The 21,925-nt window shown below is 40.1% G+C and overlaps 1 protein-coding gene across 1 annotated transcript in view; it reads left to right on the top strand.

Annotated features, from left to right (window-relative positions):
- LOC136884541 (probable 2-oxoadipate dehydrogenase complex component E1 homolog) overlaps positions 1-17,890 on the top strand; it is a 112,844-nt gene extending 94,954 nt beyond the window's left edge. Inside the window, exons 17-19 of the mRNA XM_067156792.2 lie at positions 1,747-1,935; positions 14,264-14,349; positions 17,510-17,890. Coding sequence (XP_067012893.2) covers positions 1,747-1,935; positions 14,264-14,349; positions 17,510-17,617 — 383 coding nt within the window. The 3' untranslated portion in view covers positions 17,618-17,890. The remainder of the gene's footprint in view (positions 1-1,746; positions 1,936-14,263; positions 14,350-17,509) is intronic.
- The last annotated feature ends 4,035 nt before the right edge of the window (positions 17,891-21,925 follow it).

The raw sequence follows: 21,925 nt of genomic DNA, 5'->3' as shown, positions 1-21,925 counted from the left end.
GTGGAGGAAATATATGTAGCTTTTGCATTGTGTATGTTATTGAGCATAGTAAAGAAATCTGTATTCAGACATTAGTTCTCAAAAAATCTGGGTACTAGCTATTTCTGTATTTGGTTCAGCCATTTTTCAGGTCCATTTGAAAGCTCAGAAGATTCCTCCACTTCACTGACCTTAGATAATTCCAATAAATTATGCTTTTTGTATGTTTATGCACTAATAACATACTGAACATTTTGGTAAAATTCATTGAACCGCTTGTCATTTACGCCCGATTAACTAAGAACCTGCACTCGTAGCATTCTTGTAGCTATACTACTCCCGCAACACAGGGTAGCCAGGGAGTGAAAGTCGTCCCATGCTGAGAGGAAGAAGATGATAAACACTGGTTGCCATAGTGTCGGTTTTCCATCCATGCAAAATTCTCTATGTTAAATTTATAAGACTAATTCTGCATAAACCCCAGCATGAAAACATATCCATGCTAGAAGAAACACAAGGGTTACAAAGGCCATGATGATGACAGCTTGCCTAGGTCTCTCAGACCTTCTGTAAGTCTGTTTAATTCCTTTGGTTCAATATATATATTGCCAAATATATTGTACTTCCTGTGGGCTACAAATTGTATGATGGGTAGTCTGTATTCCAGATTACTCTTTAGAGATCACAGGTGTGGCTGCACTTTAGTAATGTATATGATCCTTTCATAAATAGCTTCCCATGTTTGACACCTGTGGTTGCTTTCCACCTTGGAGCAGTTCTTGATCACTTCCCTGATGGAACACTTGGACATTCCAAAGAACTTGTTCGGGTCCTAGTAAACATAATGGCGATCTTTGTCAAGCAAGTACTTTGGGCTATTAATTTGTCTCAATGTCTCTGTAACCTACATCATTGTGCTCTCCAAGGTTCAACAGCGAACTGAGGCATTCCTCTACCAGCTTAGAAGTCACTTTGGGACCAAGTGGTGCTTCGCTCTCTAAGAATGTAAGAACCTGCTTGTTTATAAAAGTTCTTCTTATGTATTCATCTGTGTACAGCAAGATTGTATATATCTTATGTACTCACCTTTAATGTCCACCACCATCCTCCTTATCCCTTATCCAGCTTCTGCTGGGTCGGGGCATTCATGGCACTTCTTCACCTTCCTCTGTCCTTCCACCATTCCTCTTCCATCTTTTTGTCCCATTCCAGGTTTCTTCTTATTGCACACCTTTTTATTGAATTCACCTCATTCTAGGTCTCCCTCTCCGTCTCTCCCTCGAACTTCATCTCCATCATCTTTACATGTCCAAACCATCTTAGTTTACTCCTATCAGTTCCCATTTAGGTTTTCCATTCCTTCCTCCTTACATCTTCATTTCGCAATCTGTCTTTCCCATCACACACTTCTTAGGTATTTCATTTCACTGGCTTGAATTCTACTCTCCTCCCTACTTGTCATTTTCCGGGGTTGTCAAATCTAGCATGGCAGCTAATGTGTAGAAATAGAAAGAATCAGTTTAAAATATTTGATTTGAAAAACAAGCCATCTCTAAATTCTATTGCAAGAAATCAAAATCAAAAAGTATGTAATGAACAATATTTTACAAAACTGGCATCTCGTGTAACTAATACTACATGAGTCTGGAAAAAAATAAAAACCTTTATATATCTGTTGAGTATTGAAAAAAAATGTTTTCTTCCCTGTAAAATTACTTTTAATGGAGAACATTTGTCAATTTTATTGCACGTTTCTCTGCTTTGCAGGAGATCAGTGGAGTAAACCAGATGAAGTCAGGAAAGTTATTTTTGTTACTGGTAAACATTACTACGCCCTGCATAAAGAGCGAGAGCAACTACAACTGAAAGACGTGGCGATCATCCGTGTAGAAGGATTAGCTCCATTTCCAACGTATCACCTGCACAAGGAGATGGAAAAGTACTCTAATGCTCGATGTAAGTTCTACTGAAATTCATATCTAAATAATGTTGTTATATTGGGGGGAATACATCTGAAAACCTCCTCGGTGAATCGTGGGGAAGCTTGCGTGTCCCAGTGAAGCAGATAGCCGAGCCGCAGGTACAACCATATCGGATGGGTATCTGACGAGAGACCAAACTAACTAATGGTTCATCAAAAGGGGGGGTAGCAGCTTTCTGGAAGTTGCAAGGACAACAGTCTGGATGATTGACTGATATGGCCTTGTAATAATATGGCTTAGCTGTGTTAATAATGCTACACGGCTGGAAGCAACAGGAAAATAAAACTTCCGAGCACATGCAGCTCTCTCTGTATGAATTACGGTATGTACTGATGGTGGCTTCTTCCCGGATAAAATATTCTGGAGATAGTCCCCCATTCTGATCTCCGGGTGTGGACTATACGAGAGGGGGCATTCATCAGGAAGAATGATACTGATATTCTGCGAGTTGGAGTGTGGAATGTTAGAAGTTTGAATCGTGGTAGGTTAGAGAATCTAAAAAGGGAGATGGATAGACTAAAGTTAGATGTAGTTGGTATAAGTAAAGTACTTTGGCAGGAAGAGGAGGATTTTTGTTCAGGCGACTACAGAATTATCAACACAAAATCAAACAGGGAAAATACAGGAGTTGGTTTATTAATGAATAAGAAAATAGGGCAGTGGGTAAGCTACTATGACCAGCATAGTAAAAGGATTATTGTTGTCAAGATAGACACCAAACCAATGCCCACCACAATAGTGCAGGTCTATATACCTACAAGTTCAGTGGATGATGACGAGATAGAAGATTTAATACAATATGTAAAATGTGACGAGAATCTAATTGTGATGGGAGGCTGGAGTGCAGTGGTAGGCCAAGGAAGAGAAGGTAATGCAGTAGGAGAATTTGGATTGGGACAAAGGAATGAAAGAAGAAGTCGGCTGGTTGAATTCTGTACCGATCACAATTTAGTCCTTGCTAATACTTGGTTCAAACACCACAAACAACGGCTGTATATGTGGACGAGACCTGGAGACACTGGAAGGTATCACATTGACTTCATTATGATTAGGTAGAGATTCAGAAACCAGGTATTGGATTGCAAAACTTTCCCAGGAGCAGATGTGGACTCTGACCATAACTTGCTGGTCATGAAATATCACCTCAAGTTGAAGAAACTGAAGAAAGGAAGGAAGGTGAGGAGATGGGATCTAGACAAGTTGAAAGAAAATAGTGTGAGGAATTGTTTCAAGGAGCATGTTGCACAAGAACTAAATGAAAAGGCTGAAGGAAAAACAATAGAGGAAGAATGGACAGTCGTGAACAATGACATCTCCAGGGCTGCTGAAGAAATGTTAGGCAGAAAGGAAAGATCAACTAAGAATCAATGGATAACTCAGGAGATACTAGACCTCATTGATGAACGACAAAAGTATAAGAATTCAAGAAATGAAGAGGGCAGAAAGGAATATAGGCAATTAAAGAATGAAGTGGATAGAAAGTGCAGGACAACTAAGGAAGAATGGCTGAAGGAGCAGTGCAAGGATGTTGAGGGTTGTACGGTCCTAGGAAAGGTAGATGCTGGATACAGGAAAATCGAGGAAACCTTTGGAGAAAGAAAAACTAGGTGTATGAATATTAACAACTCAGTTGGAAAACCACTTTAGGGAAAGAAGACAAGGCAGAAAGATAGCAGGAATTTGAGATTCTGAAGGTGATCGCGATCTGATACAGAGAACGAAGAATTATCTATAATCTGTATAAAAATCAGTCTGCAGTGATAAGAATCGAAGGCTTTGAAAATGAAGCAGCAATCCCGAAGGGAGTGAGGCAAGGTTGTAGTTTGTTCCCCCTCCTTTTCAATGTTTATTTAGAACAGGCAGTAAAGGAAATCAAAGGGGAATTTGGGAAGGGAATCACAATCCAAGGAGAGGAAATCAAAACCCTAAGATTTGCTGATGATATTGTTATTTTATTTAAGACTGCAGAAAAGCTGGAGAAATTGTTTAATGTTATGGACAGAGTCTTAGGTAAGGAGTAAAGCAAATCAAAGTCACCTCCGTACAGGCCATGAAGGCCCTTGGAGGAGTGGAAGGTAAAGGCTTCCACCATTGTTAACCTTGGCACGTGATGGGGTAGAGTGGTTAGCTCTACGCCCGGCTGCCTTTGCCCCCAGGAATTAATCTGGTACTCATTTTTGGTGTAGGCTGAGTGAACCTCAGGGCCAAATGCAACTCCGGAAGTGGAAATCTAGTTTATTAAATTCTACGACTTCCTGACAGGGATTGGAACCCACGTCCTTCCGGGCAAACCGAGCATGCCTTTACTGCCTCAGCCAGGCAGCTCCTCTTAGGTAAGAAGTACAAGATGAAAATAAATAAGTCCAAAACAAAAGTAATGGAGTGCAGTCATACAAAGTCAGGTAATTAGGAAATGAAGTCTTAAAGAAAGTACTATCCGCACACTTTATGTTGGTACATTTGTGTACGGGGTGAGGAGTAAGGAGGGAGCTGTCCCAGTATCGATAGTGCTGCCTGGTGCTGCCAACTGAATGAAAATGAAATCTGAATTGAATCGATAGTATGAGCGATCGATACTACACCTTTATTTACATTAATGTACAGACAAATCCCTGTCACATTGAATGTGTATATTTATGTGCTACACCTTTATTTACATTAATTTACAGACCAATCCCTGTCAAAATGAATGTGTATATGTATGTTCTACACGTTATTTACATTAATTTACAGACCAATCCCTGTCACAATGAATGTGTATATGTATGTGCTACACCTTTATTTACATTAATTTACAGACCAATCCCTGTCACAATGAATGTGTATATGTATGTGCTACACCTTTATTTACATTAATTTACAGACCAATCCCTGTCACAATGAATGTGTATATGTATGTGCTACACTTTTATTTACATTAATTTACAGACCAATCCCTGTCACAATGAATGTGTATATGTATGTGCTACACCTTTATTTACATTAAGTTACAGACAAATCCCTGTCACAATTTATTTGTATATCTATATGTTACATCTTTATTTACATTACATCTCAGACAGATCACTGTCACAATCGTCACTGCATTCTCCTGTACTATGCATTATAATGTCGTCCATGGCTATTTCCATTACACCGTCGTGTCTCCAGTAGTCCTCCTCCAGTTCTTTCACTTTCCGGCAGTACCCTTTCCAATCTTCGGCCGATACGGAACGGAATGCCTCGATGGTTAGTCGTCGAAGGTTAACGGCTGACATGTCTCCCGTAATGTTCCGTCCTTTGAATTCTCGTTTGATTTTTGCCCATGCCAATTCAGTGGCGTTCAGATCACAGTTGTATGGAGGGAGACGAAGGACGGCGTGTCCTTTTTCAGCCGCCATGACGTCAACAGCATAAATTGTATCAGGAGGCCTGTGTTCCTGAACTAATCTATATAGAGCCTCTTTCCTTTGATTTGCGTCACAGACAATGCCTTTCCCCTGTAGCCACTGGACCGTTGTCACGCGTGTCATACCTCGATGGTATTTTATCCACCTGTCGAGAATGATATGGTGCATTATCCATCACTATCACAGATGCAGGAGGCAAATTAGGGAGCACAGATGTTTGGAACCATTTCTCAAAATTATGGGCATTCATTTGGCCATGGTAATCACCTTGGGTACTTCTGGCATCAAATATTAATTGTGCTTCTCTAATGAACCCTTTCTCAGATCCAACACTTGCAATTATTAGCCTTTTCGTAGAGTTTCCCCAGGATGTAACACCCACAACATCGTTTCCTCTCTGCCAACATTTTCCAGTTGTTGTATTATTGTCAATCCAGGACTCGTCCAAGTAAAATACTTCCTTGCCTTCCTCCCTAGCATGTTTAATTTGGACGAGGAAGCGTGCCCGCCAATCAATGACGTCTGCCCTCTCCAGCAATAAAACACGTTTGTTTTGGACTTTCTTCCACACAAAACCCATACCTTTCAAAACTTTTCGGAGGGACGTTGGGCTCCACGACCACTTAATTTCTTTCTGCAGCACAGGGATCAGTTTCTTCACGGTAGGCACCACTTTTTGGACGGTACAGAAGTTTTCGATGGTGTCCCTTATCACTCGTTTGTCACTATCACTCAGTTCTATCTTCCCTTGCGTTCTCACCCTACGAGCAAGAGGAGAACAGCATATAACACTTGCACATGACAACCTAATAGTATCCATCATGATATTGGTTAGAACTGCTTAGATAGACTGGTCAGAGGGACCTACCTCTTTTTACCAGGGGAGCGTGGAGATTCGCCGGGGTGAGAGGCAGAATATGCCTTAATCCTATTAATAGTCGAAGCAGATTTTCCTGTATACGTTGAATAGCCTTGTTGAGGGGGACGAGGAGCTGTTTCTGTTTTTTCTCCAAGGCACAGCATTTTGCAACGTTTGCTATTATTTTTCGTGCCTCGCTGTGTATAACCAGCTTTAGTCTTTTCCTTGGAGGAGTTCCAGGTGCTTCCTTGGATGTCGACGGATGTTCCGAACTCATGTTCCCTACTAACCTATAATATATGGGGGGGCTTTGTTATATGCACAACAACAGTACGGAACATGTATGCCAGATGTCGCACGGCTTTGTTATGTCAACAACAACAGTACGGAACATGTACGCCAGATGTCGCACGGCGATGCTTAAGCGATTCATAGTTTGTGTTGCAAAGGTTGCCAGTACGCATCTCGAAGATCACTGAGGTCGACCGATTCAGCACTAGGGTGTAAATGCACCAAGATAAAGTGTGCGGACAGTAGATTAATATTGTTACTTGCGTAGTAAAATTACCAACAATGGAAGGAGGACATAAAATGCAGACTAGCACAAGCAAGGAAGACCTTTCTTAAGAAAAGAAATTTGCTCGCTTCGAACATTCGTAAAGGGATTAGAAAGATATTTTTTAAGACTTTTGTCTGGAGCATGGCTTTGTATGGAAGTGAAACATGGATGATAACTAGCTCAGAAAGAAAGAGAATAGAGGCTTTTGAAATGTGGTGCTACAGAAGAGTGCTGAAGGTGAGATGGATGGATTGAATCATGAATAAAGAGATACTGAATTGAATTGGTGAGAGGAGATTGATTTGGTTAAATTTGACCAGAAGAAGAGATAGAATGATGGGACACATCTTAAGACACTGAGGACTTGTGCAGTTGGTTTTTGAGGGAAGTGTAGGCAGTAAGAACAGTAGGGGAAACTGATTACATATAATCTTAAAAATATTTGTTTAATGTCAACCTAGTCAATACTTACTATTACCACTATTGTGGTTAAATGATCATAAATAATTGAAATATCGTGAACATGTTTCACCCTTCTTAACGGGCATCATCAGCACTATGAACAACTTTAAAAATAATAGTTACATTTAAGACTGTCTTACAATAATCAATCATATAAGATTGGAATAAAATGTGACATTAAAAGTTGTTTTTGATACCATTATTAAAAAGTTATAAGTGAATCTTATAAACAACAAGTTAAAACAATTGTAGGTCAATCTCTCAGATTACCGCTAGCAACAGAACAAGTTAGACACTCTATGGCATTCAATCTATCCAACATTCTAATCATTGAAAATTTACACAACAGAGGGGATACTACAATTATATTGATAAATATCTTCAATCCAGTGCATCGTCGTGAATTTACGACGTGTATTTTTAATTCAACGTATTCTTATTCAACTGGTTACATAACCAGTTTAACTCAAGAAGAATTACCATGATCATCCCTAACCTAACCTTCTACTATATGATTAATTAGAGCCCTTGTTTTGTATATATTTTGTTCTTCGAATTTCTACTTGCTGATGAATACAGCTTAATATGGACCTTCACCAAATGTTAAAGAAAATGGATCCATTTCAATTCCAGACGAATGCCGTTTGACAATCTTCCTACCAACATTAACATATATATTTTTTAGACTAGATTATGAGATTGACCTACAATTGTTTTAACTTGTTGTTTATAAGATTCACTTATAACTTTTTAATAATGGTATCAAAAACAACTTTTAATGTCACATTTTATTCCAATCTTATATGATTGATTATTGTAAGACAGTCTTAAATGTAACTATTATTTTTAAAGTTGTTCATAGTGCTGATGATGCCCGTTAAGAAGGGTGAAACATGTTCACGATTTTTCAATTATTTATGATCATTTAACCACAATAGTGGTAATTGTAAGTATTGACTAGGTTGACATTAAACAAATATTTTTAAGATTATATGTAATCACTGTCGTCAATACGGACCAAATATGAGATTAATGACTTGTAAGGGGAAACTGAGGTATGAATATGACAAACAGATTAGCGCAGATGTAGGATGTAGCAGTTACGTAGAAATGGAAAGGTTAGAACAGGATAGGGTGGCATGGAGGAGCTGTATCAAACAAGTCTATGAACTGATGACTCAAACAACAACAACAACAACAACAACAACAACAACACATTTGAAAATGGGGTGGTCTATGGTCAGATCAGTTGGATAAGTAATTAGGGGAATGTTGGAGGTGACCCACCCCTGTTAGTGAGCTGTATAGCAATGTGATATCTAGACCTCAGGTCTAGTTTCTAGGTTATCAAAATCTTTACCTAAAATAGAATAGATTTTACTTCAAAATAGGTTCTCAAAGTGGTAAAATAAGCTATCAAAAACTTAGATTATATTTATAATCTATGTATGTATGTATGTATGTATGTATGTATGCCAAAGCTTTTTCCTCTTTCCCTACGTGTTCGGGTGTGAAGTGAGATAGATGAATCATCGTAGCAAGTTACTCAACTGGGTGCCCTTCCTGAAGTCAACCTTGTCATACTATATAATAGTAAGAGGGAGAGTGTGAAAACTGGTGCCAGCATATAGCCTACGCCTGTCCAATAGCACCAAGGGGTTTGCTCAAGGTTAAACTTCTCCAGTCAACGGATGAGTCACCATCAACAGCGTCACATGCCCTCATTCCATATGACTGGGCCAAGTGGCTCGGCTGGTTGAGGCGCTGGTCTTCTGAGCCCAACTTGGAAGGTTTGATCCTGGCTCAGTCCAGCGGTATTTGGAGGTGCTCAAATACGTCAGCTGTCAATTTTCTTTCTATATATATTTCGATTCAAAATTTCTTCAGGTTGAATTTGTGCGTTCTTAATGTCTGCTTTTGTTTGTTGTGTCCAAGGGAAATTCTTCACTTTATTAACTCTTTCAAGAATTTGGTGGGTTAGTCTGTTTTCTGGAAGCCTCTTAACATGTCCATATAATTTTAGCCTTATTTTCCTGAGATCTGCCGCAATATTAGATAATTTTTCTGTGGATTTCTGGGATTGGAGGTGGTAGCCTTCTTCCATGTGTCTTGCTCCTAAAATTTTCCTCGTGATTTTTCACTGTTCTTTTAGGATATTTTCAAGCTCACCCTTTTTATGAAGCATTAGAGTTTCCCATGCATATAAAGCCTCAGGTTTAATTACAGTATTGTAATGTTTAATCTTAATGTGGAGAGACATACATTTTTGTTGTAGATTTCTCCCATTTGCTCTTCTGAGTTTTTGGACACACTTGTTCAGGGCTATTTTTCCTTGTCTGGTTGGTTCGAGGATTTCGCCCGGGTATTTGAAGTGAGGGACTCTGTTGATTTGTCCGTATTTTGTATTGAGACTATGGATGGCTAATTTTGAACAGAAATCTTCAGTTTTCTGGAAGGAGATATTCTTGGAGAATTTCAACTTGCTTTATCACTGTGACTTCATTGCTGGACAAAAGGGCCAGGTCATCTTTGAAGGCTAAACATGGAATTGCAAGCTTGTTTTTTGTGTCCCAATGGTTCACTGGGTTCCAACTATTTTGCGCTTTCAGTTCTTTTTCGCATTCCCTCCTCACCTTACCTAGGACGAGGTTGAAGAGGAGGGGTGACAATTCATCTCCTTGCCAGGCACCAGTTTTTATCAGGAATTCGTCTGAGATTTCTTCCATGAATTTCACTCTTGACTGAGGGTCTGTTTGGTCAAGGTTAGCATCTTAGAGTCTAGTCCTTGTTCTTTCAGGATGTTGAACAGAGATTAACGATCAACTGAATCATAAGCCTTTTTGAAATGTATGGAGGTACAGATGATTGGGAGGTTTCTGAGGGCCTTGAATTTTAGAGCAGTTTTGAGGTTGAAGATCTGTTCAGTGCATGATCTATGAGGGCAGAACCCAGCTTGATATTCACCAATCTTATGCTTGAGTTGTTCTTGTATTCTTTTTAACAGGCATGCAGAGAAAATTTTGTAGCCGACTTCAAGGAGGGAGATTCCCCTATAGTTGTTGACATTAGTTTTATCTCCTTTTTTGTGAAGTGGGTGAATCAAGGCACATTTCCAGTCTTTGGGGGTTTTTGGTTTTTCCAGATTTTCTGTATGATTTCTGTACGTTCTTTGAGGAATTTGGACCAAGATTCTTAAGGAATTCTGCAACAATCCCATCTCTTTCTGAGGTTTTGTTGTTCTTTAGTCATTTAATGTAGCTCTGAATTTCTTCGTGGTTTGGTGGAGGTGCTTCTTCAATAAATCTTTCAGTGGGTTAGGGGCAGTTAAGAAGTTCTGAGAAGTATCGTGCAAGTTCTTGGCAGTTTTCTTTATTAGTAAGCGTCAATTTTCCGACTTGTTTCCTGAAACATAAGTTCTATCGAATGTATCCTCAGATTTTTTCTGTGAACATTCTGTAGAAATCCCTTGTGTTGTGGTTTCTAAAGTTTTCTTCAATTGAGTCCAGTTGTTCAGGTGCTTTCTTTTGTCTTGCCTGATGATTTTGGATACTTGTTTTCTTGTAGAGTTTTCTGGGATTTTCTGCTGTTGTATTTCTTAAATGCAGATTTTCTTATCTCTAGGGCTTGGTCGCATGTTGAGTTCCACCAGAGGTGTTTTGTATTCCTATTTTAAGGGTACCATTTCTCGTGCCTTCTGTAGGCTTTTGGTGTGGAATTCTTCCCATGTTTTTGCTGGTTGATTTTCCCATGCTTCTTTTAGATCGGTAACAGAATCCTTTTCTTGTCAAATTTCTGTTGTTGGATTTTCTTGTGATGGTATTTTCTTGGAGTAAATTTTACTTCAACTCTTGTCAGATAGTGATCAGAGTCGATGTTTGCTTCTCTTCTCACTTGTACGTCCTGTACCTCTTTCTGTAGTGGATATGAGATAGCTACATGATCAATCTGAAATTCGCCAATGGATTAAATGTTTCTTGGGATGCTTGCTGAGGGATGTAGACATGATTTTAAGGTTGCACTGTTGACATAGTTCAATGAGTCTTGAACCGTTTATGTTGGTAAATTTGTGCACCAGGTAGAGACCGACGGTTTTCCTATGTTCCTTTTCTCGGCTGATTTGTGCATTGAAATCGCCTAAGAGAATTTTGACGTCATCCTTTTCAAGTATGTTCCAAAATTTGTCCATGTGTGGGGGTTCTTCTTGTTGTTTATATTTGTAGGGGCATGTGCATTTATTAATGTATTTTTTTTATTGTCACACTGAATCCTCATGGACATTAGATGATTGTTGATAGAGTTAACTTCTTGGATCGAGTTCAGTATACATGTTTGGTACTACAAAGCTCATACCAAATGAAGGGGTCCTATTTAGAATCTTTGGTGTGTTTTACTCTTGAATATATGATAATTTCCATAATCCAAGGTGGCATCATCGGTAAATCGAGTTTTCTGCAGGGCAAGGATAAGAATATTTTGCTGATCAAGTTCTGTGAGTAAATTTAGTAATTTTCCTGGTTGAAACAAAGTGTTGATATTGAATGTACCAATTTATGTGGGGGTTTTGTGCGACAGTTTACCAGAGAGCTCGGACTCTCTCCCATGTTTTTGTGTTCGTCCAGGCTCCCCAGAATCCGATAGCTGGTTGCCGTCTAAATGCGACAGGTGGATTGGGTACTACCTGGGGTAATGTTGTTACTACGCTCACGAATCATATTTGTCTAGTAATAGGAGATCCATCAGTGCTGGGTGCTTAAAATCTGGGATTATTAGTTCCTGGAGCTTGGTATTGCCACCGCACCCACAAAGTGCCAGATGCGGACCAGGAAGCCGGTGGATACCACTCAGACACACCTGGATTTTAGATAGGCTTTTTATTCCTATCCTAAGAGGCAAGGATGCCTCTTCTGCCAGTTCTGCCATACCAATGATCTTCATTTCCGCCTTCACTGCCGTTGAGGTCTTCACTCGTAACCCTGAGCTGGGACCCTTACCAGATGATACACACCGGGTCAGTGTGCTCTGGGACTCACATAGGCAGGGGCGCCATTCCCTGGGCAGGGCTGCCTCCGAAGAGGGTCCCTACCTGCTACCTGTTGTTGTTATCATCATCATCATCGCTCCACATGAACAATGTGGAAAGGTTTGGAATTGCATGCAGGCTTTTGGCATGCAATCTAGTGATTAAAATCTGTATACAACCACCTGTGCCAAATTAAAAGCACCTTGGTGGGAGATATTTGTGGCATCCTGGCACTTTACACTATCACATAAAAGAAAACCTACAACCTGTTTTCCATTTAGTGACTGGGTCAGGGATGGAATGAATGAAGCCTTCATCTTGTGGCGAGGATTGGAATTGTGCCGGCTGTCGAGTGGAGAGTGTTGCTGGAATGAAAGATGACAAGGAAAACCGCAGCACCTGGAGAAAAACCTGTCCCACCTCCACTTCGTCCAGCACAAATCTCACATGGAGTGACCAGGATTTGAACCACAGAACCCAGCGGTGAGAGACCGATGCACTGCCGCCTGAGCCACGGAGGCTTCATACTATCACATAATCACTGTGAAAACTTTCACATGTGATTGAATGCAAAATCTTACTTCCTAGCACTTTCTCCAAAGTGATTCGCTTGAAAGTTTCCGACTGTTTTGTGTTCACTGTGGGAAGTTGACAAATCAGTCACTTAATGACTTCCAAGACTTCTTCAATGTGTTCATTTATTGTCGTGGGGGTGGTGGTGATTACTGTTTTAAGAGGAAGTACAACTATGCAACCATACTATATACTATATAACACTAATCAGAGAGAAAAAAATGGGAGGGATTCGACACTTCGAAAATTGAAAGAATCGGCCAAAGGAAGACAAGGGCCATGAAGGGCGTGAAAATGAAGGATTCCCTAGGCCTCGAGTGCTCTAATACAGTCAGGGTCGGAAAAGAACAAGAGTTGACCAAGGAGGGTCAGATAGGATAGATGGAAGTGAGGAGCCTGGCACAAGTAAGTGGAAGCAATGCCAGAACGCAGCTAAGGACCCCGTGGTCGCCAACCTACGCTCCAAAGTTCAGAGTCCCTGGGGCCCCTTTTAGTTGCCTCTTATGACAGGCAGGGGATACCGTGGGTGTTATTCTGCTGCCCCCACCCACAGGGGGATCATTTACTGTCGTATGGGTTCACCGTTGCATCAGGGACCAGTACAAAATAACATGTCTATCTTATTAATTGAAAATAACTTCAAAATAATGAATCATCATTGAAAATGTATTTTACTGTTCTCTTACAAGCAAGAACTTTTTATTGGAAAGCTTAAAATGTGAAATAGGCAAAAATATAATGTCAGTTTAAGCATTTTTAGAGACAATCAGATAACCAAATTTACCGAGCGAGTTGGTCGTGTGGTTAGGGGTGCGCAGCTAAAAGCTTGCAGTCAGGAGATAGTGAGATAGTGAACCCCACTGTTGGCAGGCCTGAAGATGGTTTTCCATGGTTTCCCATTTTCACACAATAATTAAGGCCAAACCGCTTCCTTCCCACTCCTAGTACTTTCCTATTGCATTGTCGCCATAACACCTATCTGTGTCAGTGCAACGTAAAGCAACTTGTTTTTTTTAAAAAAAAGAAAAATATAGAGAAAGACCAGTTTTGACTCTAAATAAACTTTCAGTGAACATGACCTAATAGGTTGAAAGTTTATTTTGAGTACAATGCGGTCGTGAAAGTTCAATATTCTTTGACCACATACATTTACCACATATAACTTTGATTTTAGTAAATGAATGTGGAACAAAATAGATTTTTGCCTAAAATCCAAGGTCTAAAGACATCTGTTTGTCAGCGTAATGAGACAGTTGATGGGAGTGATGGCTGCCAGTTGTTTCTGTTGATGAGTCATTCAGTGCCACGTCTGAACGGTCCTCTAAAGATTCCTGCCTTGTTAATAGCGTGTTTGAAAGGTAGTAAATACAATAAATCTTAATTTTATTGTATTCTCTTGGTGATGATGATTGTTACACAGTTTTTTTTTTCTTTCAACAGTCTTCATTTGGAGCCAGGAGGAACCTCAGAACATGGGAGCTTGGAGTTATGTCCGTCCCAGATTTGAAAACTTGGTTGGCAGAAGAGTAAGTTCTTGTACAGTGTTACATAACACGAGGTAGGATCCAAAAGTTCAGGGACTTGACGTATAGTTTCTTAAGGCTCATTCACAATGAAAATGTTAACATGAGGACATAAACATAAATGTTCAAACAAAAGAATTGAGTAAAAATGGATGCTTCCATGATAAATGACAATTTATGTTTCATCCTAATGCATTAGCTTATGTTTGTGGTATCCTACATTTGAAAACAAGGAAGTTTAGAAGTAGACAATGGTGGGATCATTCATTGAACTAAAGAAAAGAAAGATCATACAGAGGGATTTCCATAATCTTCTGTGCGTAATGCAAGGTAATGGCCCTAAATAATTTCGGCATTACATGAGGTTGAATCTAGTGCAGTTTGATCAAGTATTTAATATTGTATCTTTATAGCAGTTAAGTCTTATGCTATTAAAAATAGATGTGGTGGTGGTGATTATTGTTTTAAGAGGAAGTGCTGGGCAACCATCCTCTATCAACCCTTAGAACTCGCACAGATCCACTATTTTCTCTGCTGTATAACTCAGGTTACACACGCGTGAATCACAGGTGCAGTAAGCTACAGCCATCTGTTGACAATAATTTGAAGCCTAGTATTACTATAATCTCTTTGAACTCAGGCTTTTTGGAGGATTCTTTGAAGACCATGCAAGTTTGTAAACAGACGTTGCCTTGCATGAGAAGTAATTAGCAGGACTTATAATTCGAGTGATAGTGGGAGCAATTTTTAATTAAGTGGTGATGAAGTTATTGCGGAATTTGGTTGTGTTAAGAATTTAGTGATGAAGACCCCAATAACGAGAAAATCATATGAAATGACAGTGCTGACGTCTTGTTATAAACCACAACATGGGACCAAACCTAAGAGTCAATGTTATTCTTGACTGACAGGTTATTGATGGAAATTGTGCGCAAAACTAAACGGTATGCCAATGTAAATATTCAAAGGGTTATGCCTCCAAATGGTCGAAATGGCCGTTCACACTTCATTTCACTTCTGAGGTGGTTGGTAGTGTAGTGTGATCATGTGAAAGAGAGTGCGTTGGGAAAACACAAACACCCAGTCCATTAGTCAGAGGAACAAACCAGGCGAGGTTAAAATCCTGACCTAACTGGGAACTGAACCCGAGACCCTTGACGCTGATCATTCAGCCAAGAAGCCATACATTTTATTAACTACTTAACTATGTAAAAATTAAATGATCTCCTTAACATTGTTAAATAGGGGTTTAACTGCATTTAGAAGAACTACTGTAAAGAGAGAAAATAACATTTTGTGCATTTAAACAGGCATTTATAGGCACTAACATATGCATTTTGTTGGCCATAATTTGACCAAAAGGGGATTTTAAAATTTTCTGTATGTGTTGAGCACATTTGTTAACAGACAGACATTTTTATTTATTTTTTCCTACTTGTTTAACATCACACTAACACACCTATGGTTTTCGGCGATGGAAGGATGGGAAGGTAGCGGCCGTGGCTTCATTAAGGTACAGCCCCAGCACTTTCCTGGTGTGAACAAATAGGCATTTGAGGAAATATTCTCGTCAAAGACAGCTCCTCATTCAGACCTTGATGGGACACTAGCAACAGCCAACACCTCTGCTGTCCTCAGCCGAGCCAGCAAACTCCAACTCACTGAGTGTCACTCGGAGTCTAACACTGACTGACGGTCCACGGCTAGCCTCCCTTTTTATAGCTTGGGTGATTTGAGCCAGAAATTTCACGATGTCACTAGAGGCAGAACATTCCCGTTGAATCTCCAAGAAACTCACAGGTAAGCCAGCCGACGAGAACAATACACAGAAAGGCCGGTCCTACCCTATAAGCTGGCTGAGAGATCCTAGGTAGTGCGAGTCACTAGCCCCTCCCTGGAAATATTGAAAGGGGCTACCATGAGGCTGGCATGTAACAATATTTTTCCTTTTTTCCACCAGCAGGACTCAAGACAGCAAATCAAAATGCCTACCCTTGAAAGCTGTCACATCATCATCATTATTAATTCCGGGCGAGTTGGCCATGCAGTTAGGGGCACACAGCTGTGGGCTTGCATCCTAGAGATAGTGGGTTCGAGCCCCACTGTTGGTGGCCCTGAAGATGTTTTTCCGTAATTTCCCATTTTTACACCACGCAAATGCTGGAGCTGTAACTTAATTAAAGCCATGACCGCTTCCTTCTCACTCCTAGGTCTTTCCTATCCCATCGTTGCCATAAGACCTATCTGGGTCGGTGCAACATTAAACAAATTATGTTATTATTATTATCATCATCATCATCATCATCATCATCATTATTATTATTATTATTATTATTATTATTATTATTATTATTATTATTATTATTATTATTATTATTATTATTATTATTATTATTATTATATGGAAGGTTATATACCAGTAATAGGTAAGAAGACCCTGTATTCTTCTCATATCGGTATGCTTCATGTTAGGAAAGACCAGATGAGACAGAAGGCCAAGGGAGGAGATACAGAAAAGAGTAGGTGTACATAAATTGCAATAAAGAACTGACAGTGTAAAGCTATTCGGACATGTGATGTAAATGCAAAACAAGAGGATTCTGAAGATAGAATGATCACTGGAAAGTGAGAGGAAGAGAACGAGCTCGAATGAGATGGGGTGGGGGCTCTCTAGTGGAAAGCATAGAAACAAGAGCTGTAGACAGCAACAAAGTGATTGCTGGAAAGAGAGAATAAGGTGGAGGACTTTGTGATACATTAACAAATTGACCAAGGGAGGTCAGATAGGAAAATTGAAAGTTACAAGCCTACACAAGTAAGTAGAATCAATATGAGAGTTAGCGACCTCATGGTTGCCAGTTCATGCTCCAAAGTTGAGGACCACTGGGGATTAACCCTTTCCATCCCCTCTTATGACAGGCAGGCAAGAGAAATGTGTCTGCATGTGCTGCTGGTCACAAGTGAAACCATTGTTATTATGGAAGGGAGGAACACCTTTTCTTTGTTGCCAGGTGCATACAGTCCCTGAATCTTTGGATCCTACTTTGTAACTAACCAGTGAAACCAGTTCACGATGTTGAACTATTTATTTTTAACAGTTTTGTTTAAGAACACATTGATTCTTTCTGTATTGAATCCTCATCATTTGCCTTCTCTCCCACAGTTAAGGTACGTCGGACGACCACCGCTAGCTGCACCTGCTGTTGGTGTTGGAATGATCCACCAGAGAGAAGCACAGGAAGTGATCACGGCACCATTCAAAGTGCGGTAACAAAGTTGCTCTATAGGCGAACACATAAGGCGGGATTTTAAAAGAATCAACTGTGAAAATGAACAAAACAAAATCAGAGTAACTTGTCAAGGCTAGAAATTCACATATACAAGGGTGATTTCATAAGCAAAGGAAACTGTGTTATATCTTATGAGAAAGCTGCAGCAATGTAAATCCATTTGATGATTTTGAAGTCTATTGAGATGTGGTTCTCAATGTTAACACCATATTAGGTTCAGGTACAGGAGCAAATGGCAAGGGGCAATAAAAAAATAATAAAAATCATTGCTTTATTATAAACACAGATTCTGCAAGGCCTGTTGTAAAATTCAGAACACTATCAACCTGTATGTGTGGATAATTCCTATGTAGCCTAACATCAGTCTTCTGGAAAGTACTTCTTGATAATGGCCACCGACACCTCTGTATGAGCGGATGTGGGACGTCCACTCTGCGACAGTTGTTACAGGTCTATGTTTGAAGGCCTTGAAAGATTTATCACTTAATGCTTTTCTTTGCTCAACATGACACTGATGTAAGCGTTGTTCAACTTTACTTACATCCACCTTCGAGCACGGTCGGTATCACACAAACTTTTTCATATGTTGTTAACTAGTCACCAATACACACAGACGCCATCAGTCAGTGGCATTTAGTAGAGGACTACACATCTGTGTTCCCACATGTTCAGGAGATATAACCCAGTTGTCAAGTCTTATGAAACAACCCACTATCAATATCATCTTCATTAGCGAGAACAGACGAAGAGACTGGCCTTTCCTCGGTAAGTCTTCTCAAGTTTAAAGGTGGATTCACGTGAAGCCTTCCGCGTAACCTCACATTTAGACAAAATTACAATGGACAGGTTATAACTCTGCCGCTGAGTAGCCGTGGCCTTTCTAAGGATTTGAAAGGTCAAGCAACTCTCATCATTGCTATTCCAATTCCAGTGACATTTCCTGAGTAGTTGGAACACAGCCAACTGTGCAAGTAGCACTTGTGCTGAAATTTGGCTTCTTCCTTTAATTCCTGCCAGATCACTGTCAGCATAATTCTATAATACTGTCATTGTGTTAAGGTCACTTCTAATGTAAGGGATTTGAAGATACCATCTGTCATACCTAAAATTAAAAATAAAAGACCCGGGCTGAGTGGCTCAGGCAGTTGAGACGCTGGCCTTCTGACCCCAACTTGGCAGGTTCCATCCTGGCTCAGTCCGGTGGTGTTTGAAGGTGCTCAAATACGTCAGCCTCATGTCGGTAGATTTACTGGCATGTAAAAGAACTCCTGCGGGATTAAATTCCGGCATCTTGGTGTCTCCGAAAACCACAAAAGTTGTTAGTGGGACGTAAAGCAAAGTCAATCAATTACTATCAATCACTACTGATCTGCATTTAGGGCAGTCACCCAGGTGGCAGATTCCCTATCTGTTGTTTTCCTAGCCTTTTCTTAAATGATTGCAAAGAAATTGGAAATTCATTGAACATCTCCCTTGGTAAGTTATTCCAATCCCTAACTCCCCTTCCTATAAACGAATATTTGCCCCAATTTGTCCTCTTGAATTCCAACTTTATCTTCATATTGTGATCTTTCCTACTTTTAAAGACACCACTCAAACTTATTTGTCTACTGATGTCCTCCCATGCCATCTTTCCACTGACAGCTTGGAACATACCATTTAGTCGAGCAGCTCGTCCCCTTTCTCCCAAGTCTTCCCAGCTCAAACTTTGCAACATTTTTGTAACGCTACTCTTTTGTCGGAAATCACCCAGAACAAGTCGAGCTGCTTTTTTTCCTTCATTTTTTCCAGTTCTTGAATCAGGTAATCCTGCTGTGGGTCCCATACACTGGAACCATACTCTAGTTGGGGTCCCACCAGAGACAAATATGCTCTCTCCTTTACATCCTTACTACAACCCCTAAATACCCTTATAACCATGTGCAGAGATATGTACCCTTTATTTACAATCATATTTATGTGATTACCCCAATGAAGATCTTTCCTTATATTAATACCTAGGTATTTACAATGATCTCTGTACCGGGCGGTACACCTCTACTCTGTTTATTTAAAAGTTGCGCCAGTTGAAACTCCTCTTCTGGAGGAAGTCTGAACTTTATCTACACTATTAATCTACTAATTTCTCAGAAGATGTCACTACCTGGAAATTTTTGAGTTTGTGAACTGTGTCATTTTTGATGTGTTTTTGTCTCGCTTGAAGTAAGAAGTGTGAACTTTCTCTTCTAGAGGACACTACTGAAGAATTACAATAGTGCAACCTAGTGCGAAATCAAAGAACTATTTTGTTGAAGAAATTTTTATTTCAAATGTTTGTTCCTTGCTAAATTTCTTTCTGTTATTGTTTAAGTTGGCTGTATACCCCTCTTTTTCCCCTTAGTTTGGATCTAGCCAATCCCGAATTTCTTTAATTAATTTTCCACCAATAATGTGTTTCTTCTTCCTCTATGTAGGGGTTTCTTTTCCCTAGCCAATAAAATTTTTGTGGGAGGGTGTTTTCTTTCCCCTAACGCCTAGAATCTTCCGTGAGAGGATATAAACTGCTGATTTTGGGGTCTCCGGGCCACTTCTGTTCCATCTTTCAGTGTATTAAGTACATAGCAGGAGGCGGGGAGCGCCTCTTTCCTCGGCGACGGTCAACAATAAGGTAATGGCCGATTAATAAATTCTTTCTTTTCTTGCTCAGCAGTTTAACTTTCGGGGCGGGTTCTAAGCGTTCAACCATGTAACCTTTTCCTAAAATGTAAAAACAACTGGTATCTATTCTATTTTAAAACGACATATCGGGATAGAGAGTGCTTAACCCTCTCGAGCTCCCACTCACATCGTCTTAAGGTGAACTTATTTTCTCAACCAATTCTTCCGTAATGTAATGTAAATTGCTATTAAGTCACCTCTGTAGTATGGGATTAGCCCTTGTAATAACGGCCTAGTGCCAAAGTAGGTTTTAAAAAATCAAAGTGTATCAGGAGTGCGGTTAGCCTCCTCTCAAATTGTTATTTTAGAGGTCATGTAATCAACCTCCTTTTCATGTAATAGACCTCAGTAGGTTGGGTATTTTACCCCTGTGAATACGTCCTTAGAGGACAGCTTGAAGGTAGAGTTTGGTGTGGCCTTTGAGAGGCTTAAATTTTAAGAGCGGATCGCTCTTTTGAAAATGGAGTGTCATATGCCTCGTGGAGGCTTTTCTGTGTAATTCGGAGCCAGGGGCTCCTAAGGATGAATGGGGTTTTCTGCCCCTCTGTTAAAACTTGTGTTTGTGGTAAAACTGAGCTGATCGCTGAAGTCAGGGCGTGAAGCCCCAAAACCTGTAAATATTGTAACTCCCCTTGTTTTGCTACATTGTACCTGCCATGTCTGTTATTGCTTTGTTTTTGAAAAGGAAATATAACCTTGTTAAATTTTAAATTAATTTTACATGCACTATAATTTCGTAGCTTGAAACCCATTCACACCCGCACCTTCTTTTACGCATAACTACCGCTAAAACACGGTAACAAGTGGTAGCAGAGCGTGGTTGAATGGGTCTCAATTTAGCCCCTTTTGACGGCTAAACATTGCTTTGATTCGAACTCTAACAATTTTCTCAGTTGCTGGAATTTTTTGAGTTTTTCAAAATTGTTCCGTCATCATGCCCGGCCCTCGCGATGTTCTCCTCCTTAACTACTTGCGCAAAGAGGAGTTGATATACGAGTTAACTATCAGAAATGTGCAATCTGGAGGCACGGTTGCAATCGACACCAACAAGCTTAGAGAGTCCCTTGATTTGCCCATTTCCATCCCCAATTTGGGAGAGAAAGAAATTGATGATTCTCTTTCCACGATCGTCGAGAATATTACTGGGCTAGCATCTGTAGTCAGCTTTTTTGATGAAAACGATCCGTCTCCTAATCAAATTAAGCGTGTGCAAGGCAGGCTGTATCACTTTGCAAATAGAGTTAATGATCTGTTGTCTCTAAAGGTGAATGACGTTCAGAGGAAGGACGCTAATACGCTCCTTGAAACTATTTCTGAATTGTCTAATAAGGTTACTCAATTGCTAACCGGCGAAGTTCCTCCCAAAACTGATCAACCCGCCACAGTGAACGTAGGTAGCGATGAAGAGCCTCCTCCTCAGGGAGAAGTCAATAGGATAACCGTTGCTGCTCAAACTATCTCTGCCCCATCGAACAACGAATCTGAACGCCGTGCGTCATTGGGTAACATCCGCTCTGAATTAACTTCTTTGCCATTGAAACCTTTAACGACTATGTCACCTGGGTTCAGTAGCTTGCCTCATCCATTGGCAA

This window comes from Anabrus simplex, chromosome 12, assembly GCF_040414725.1.
Source record: "Anabrus simplex isolate iqAnaSimp1 chromosome 12, ASM4041472v1, whole genome shotgun sequence".
NCBI classification, from domain to species: domain Eukaryota; kingdom Metazoa; phylum Arthropoda; class Insecta; order Orthoptera; family Tettigoniidae; genus Anabrus; species Anabrus simplex.
The sequence above is the reverse complement of the archived record's forward strand: the minus strand, read 5'-3'. Positions and strand labels throughout refer to the sequence as shown.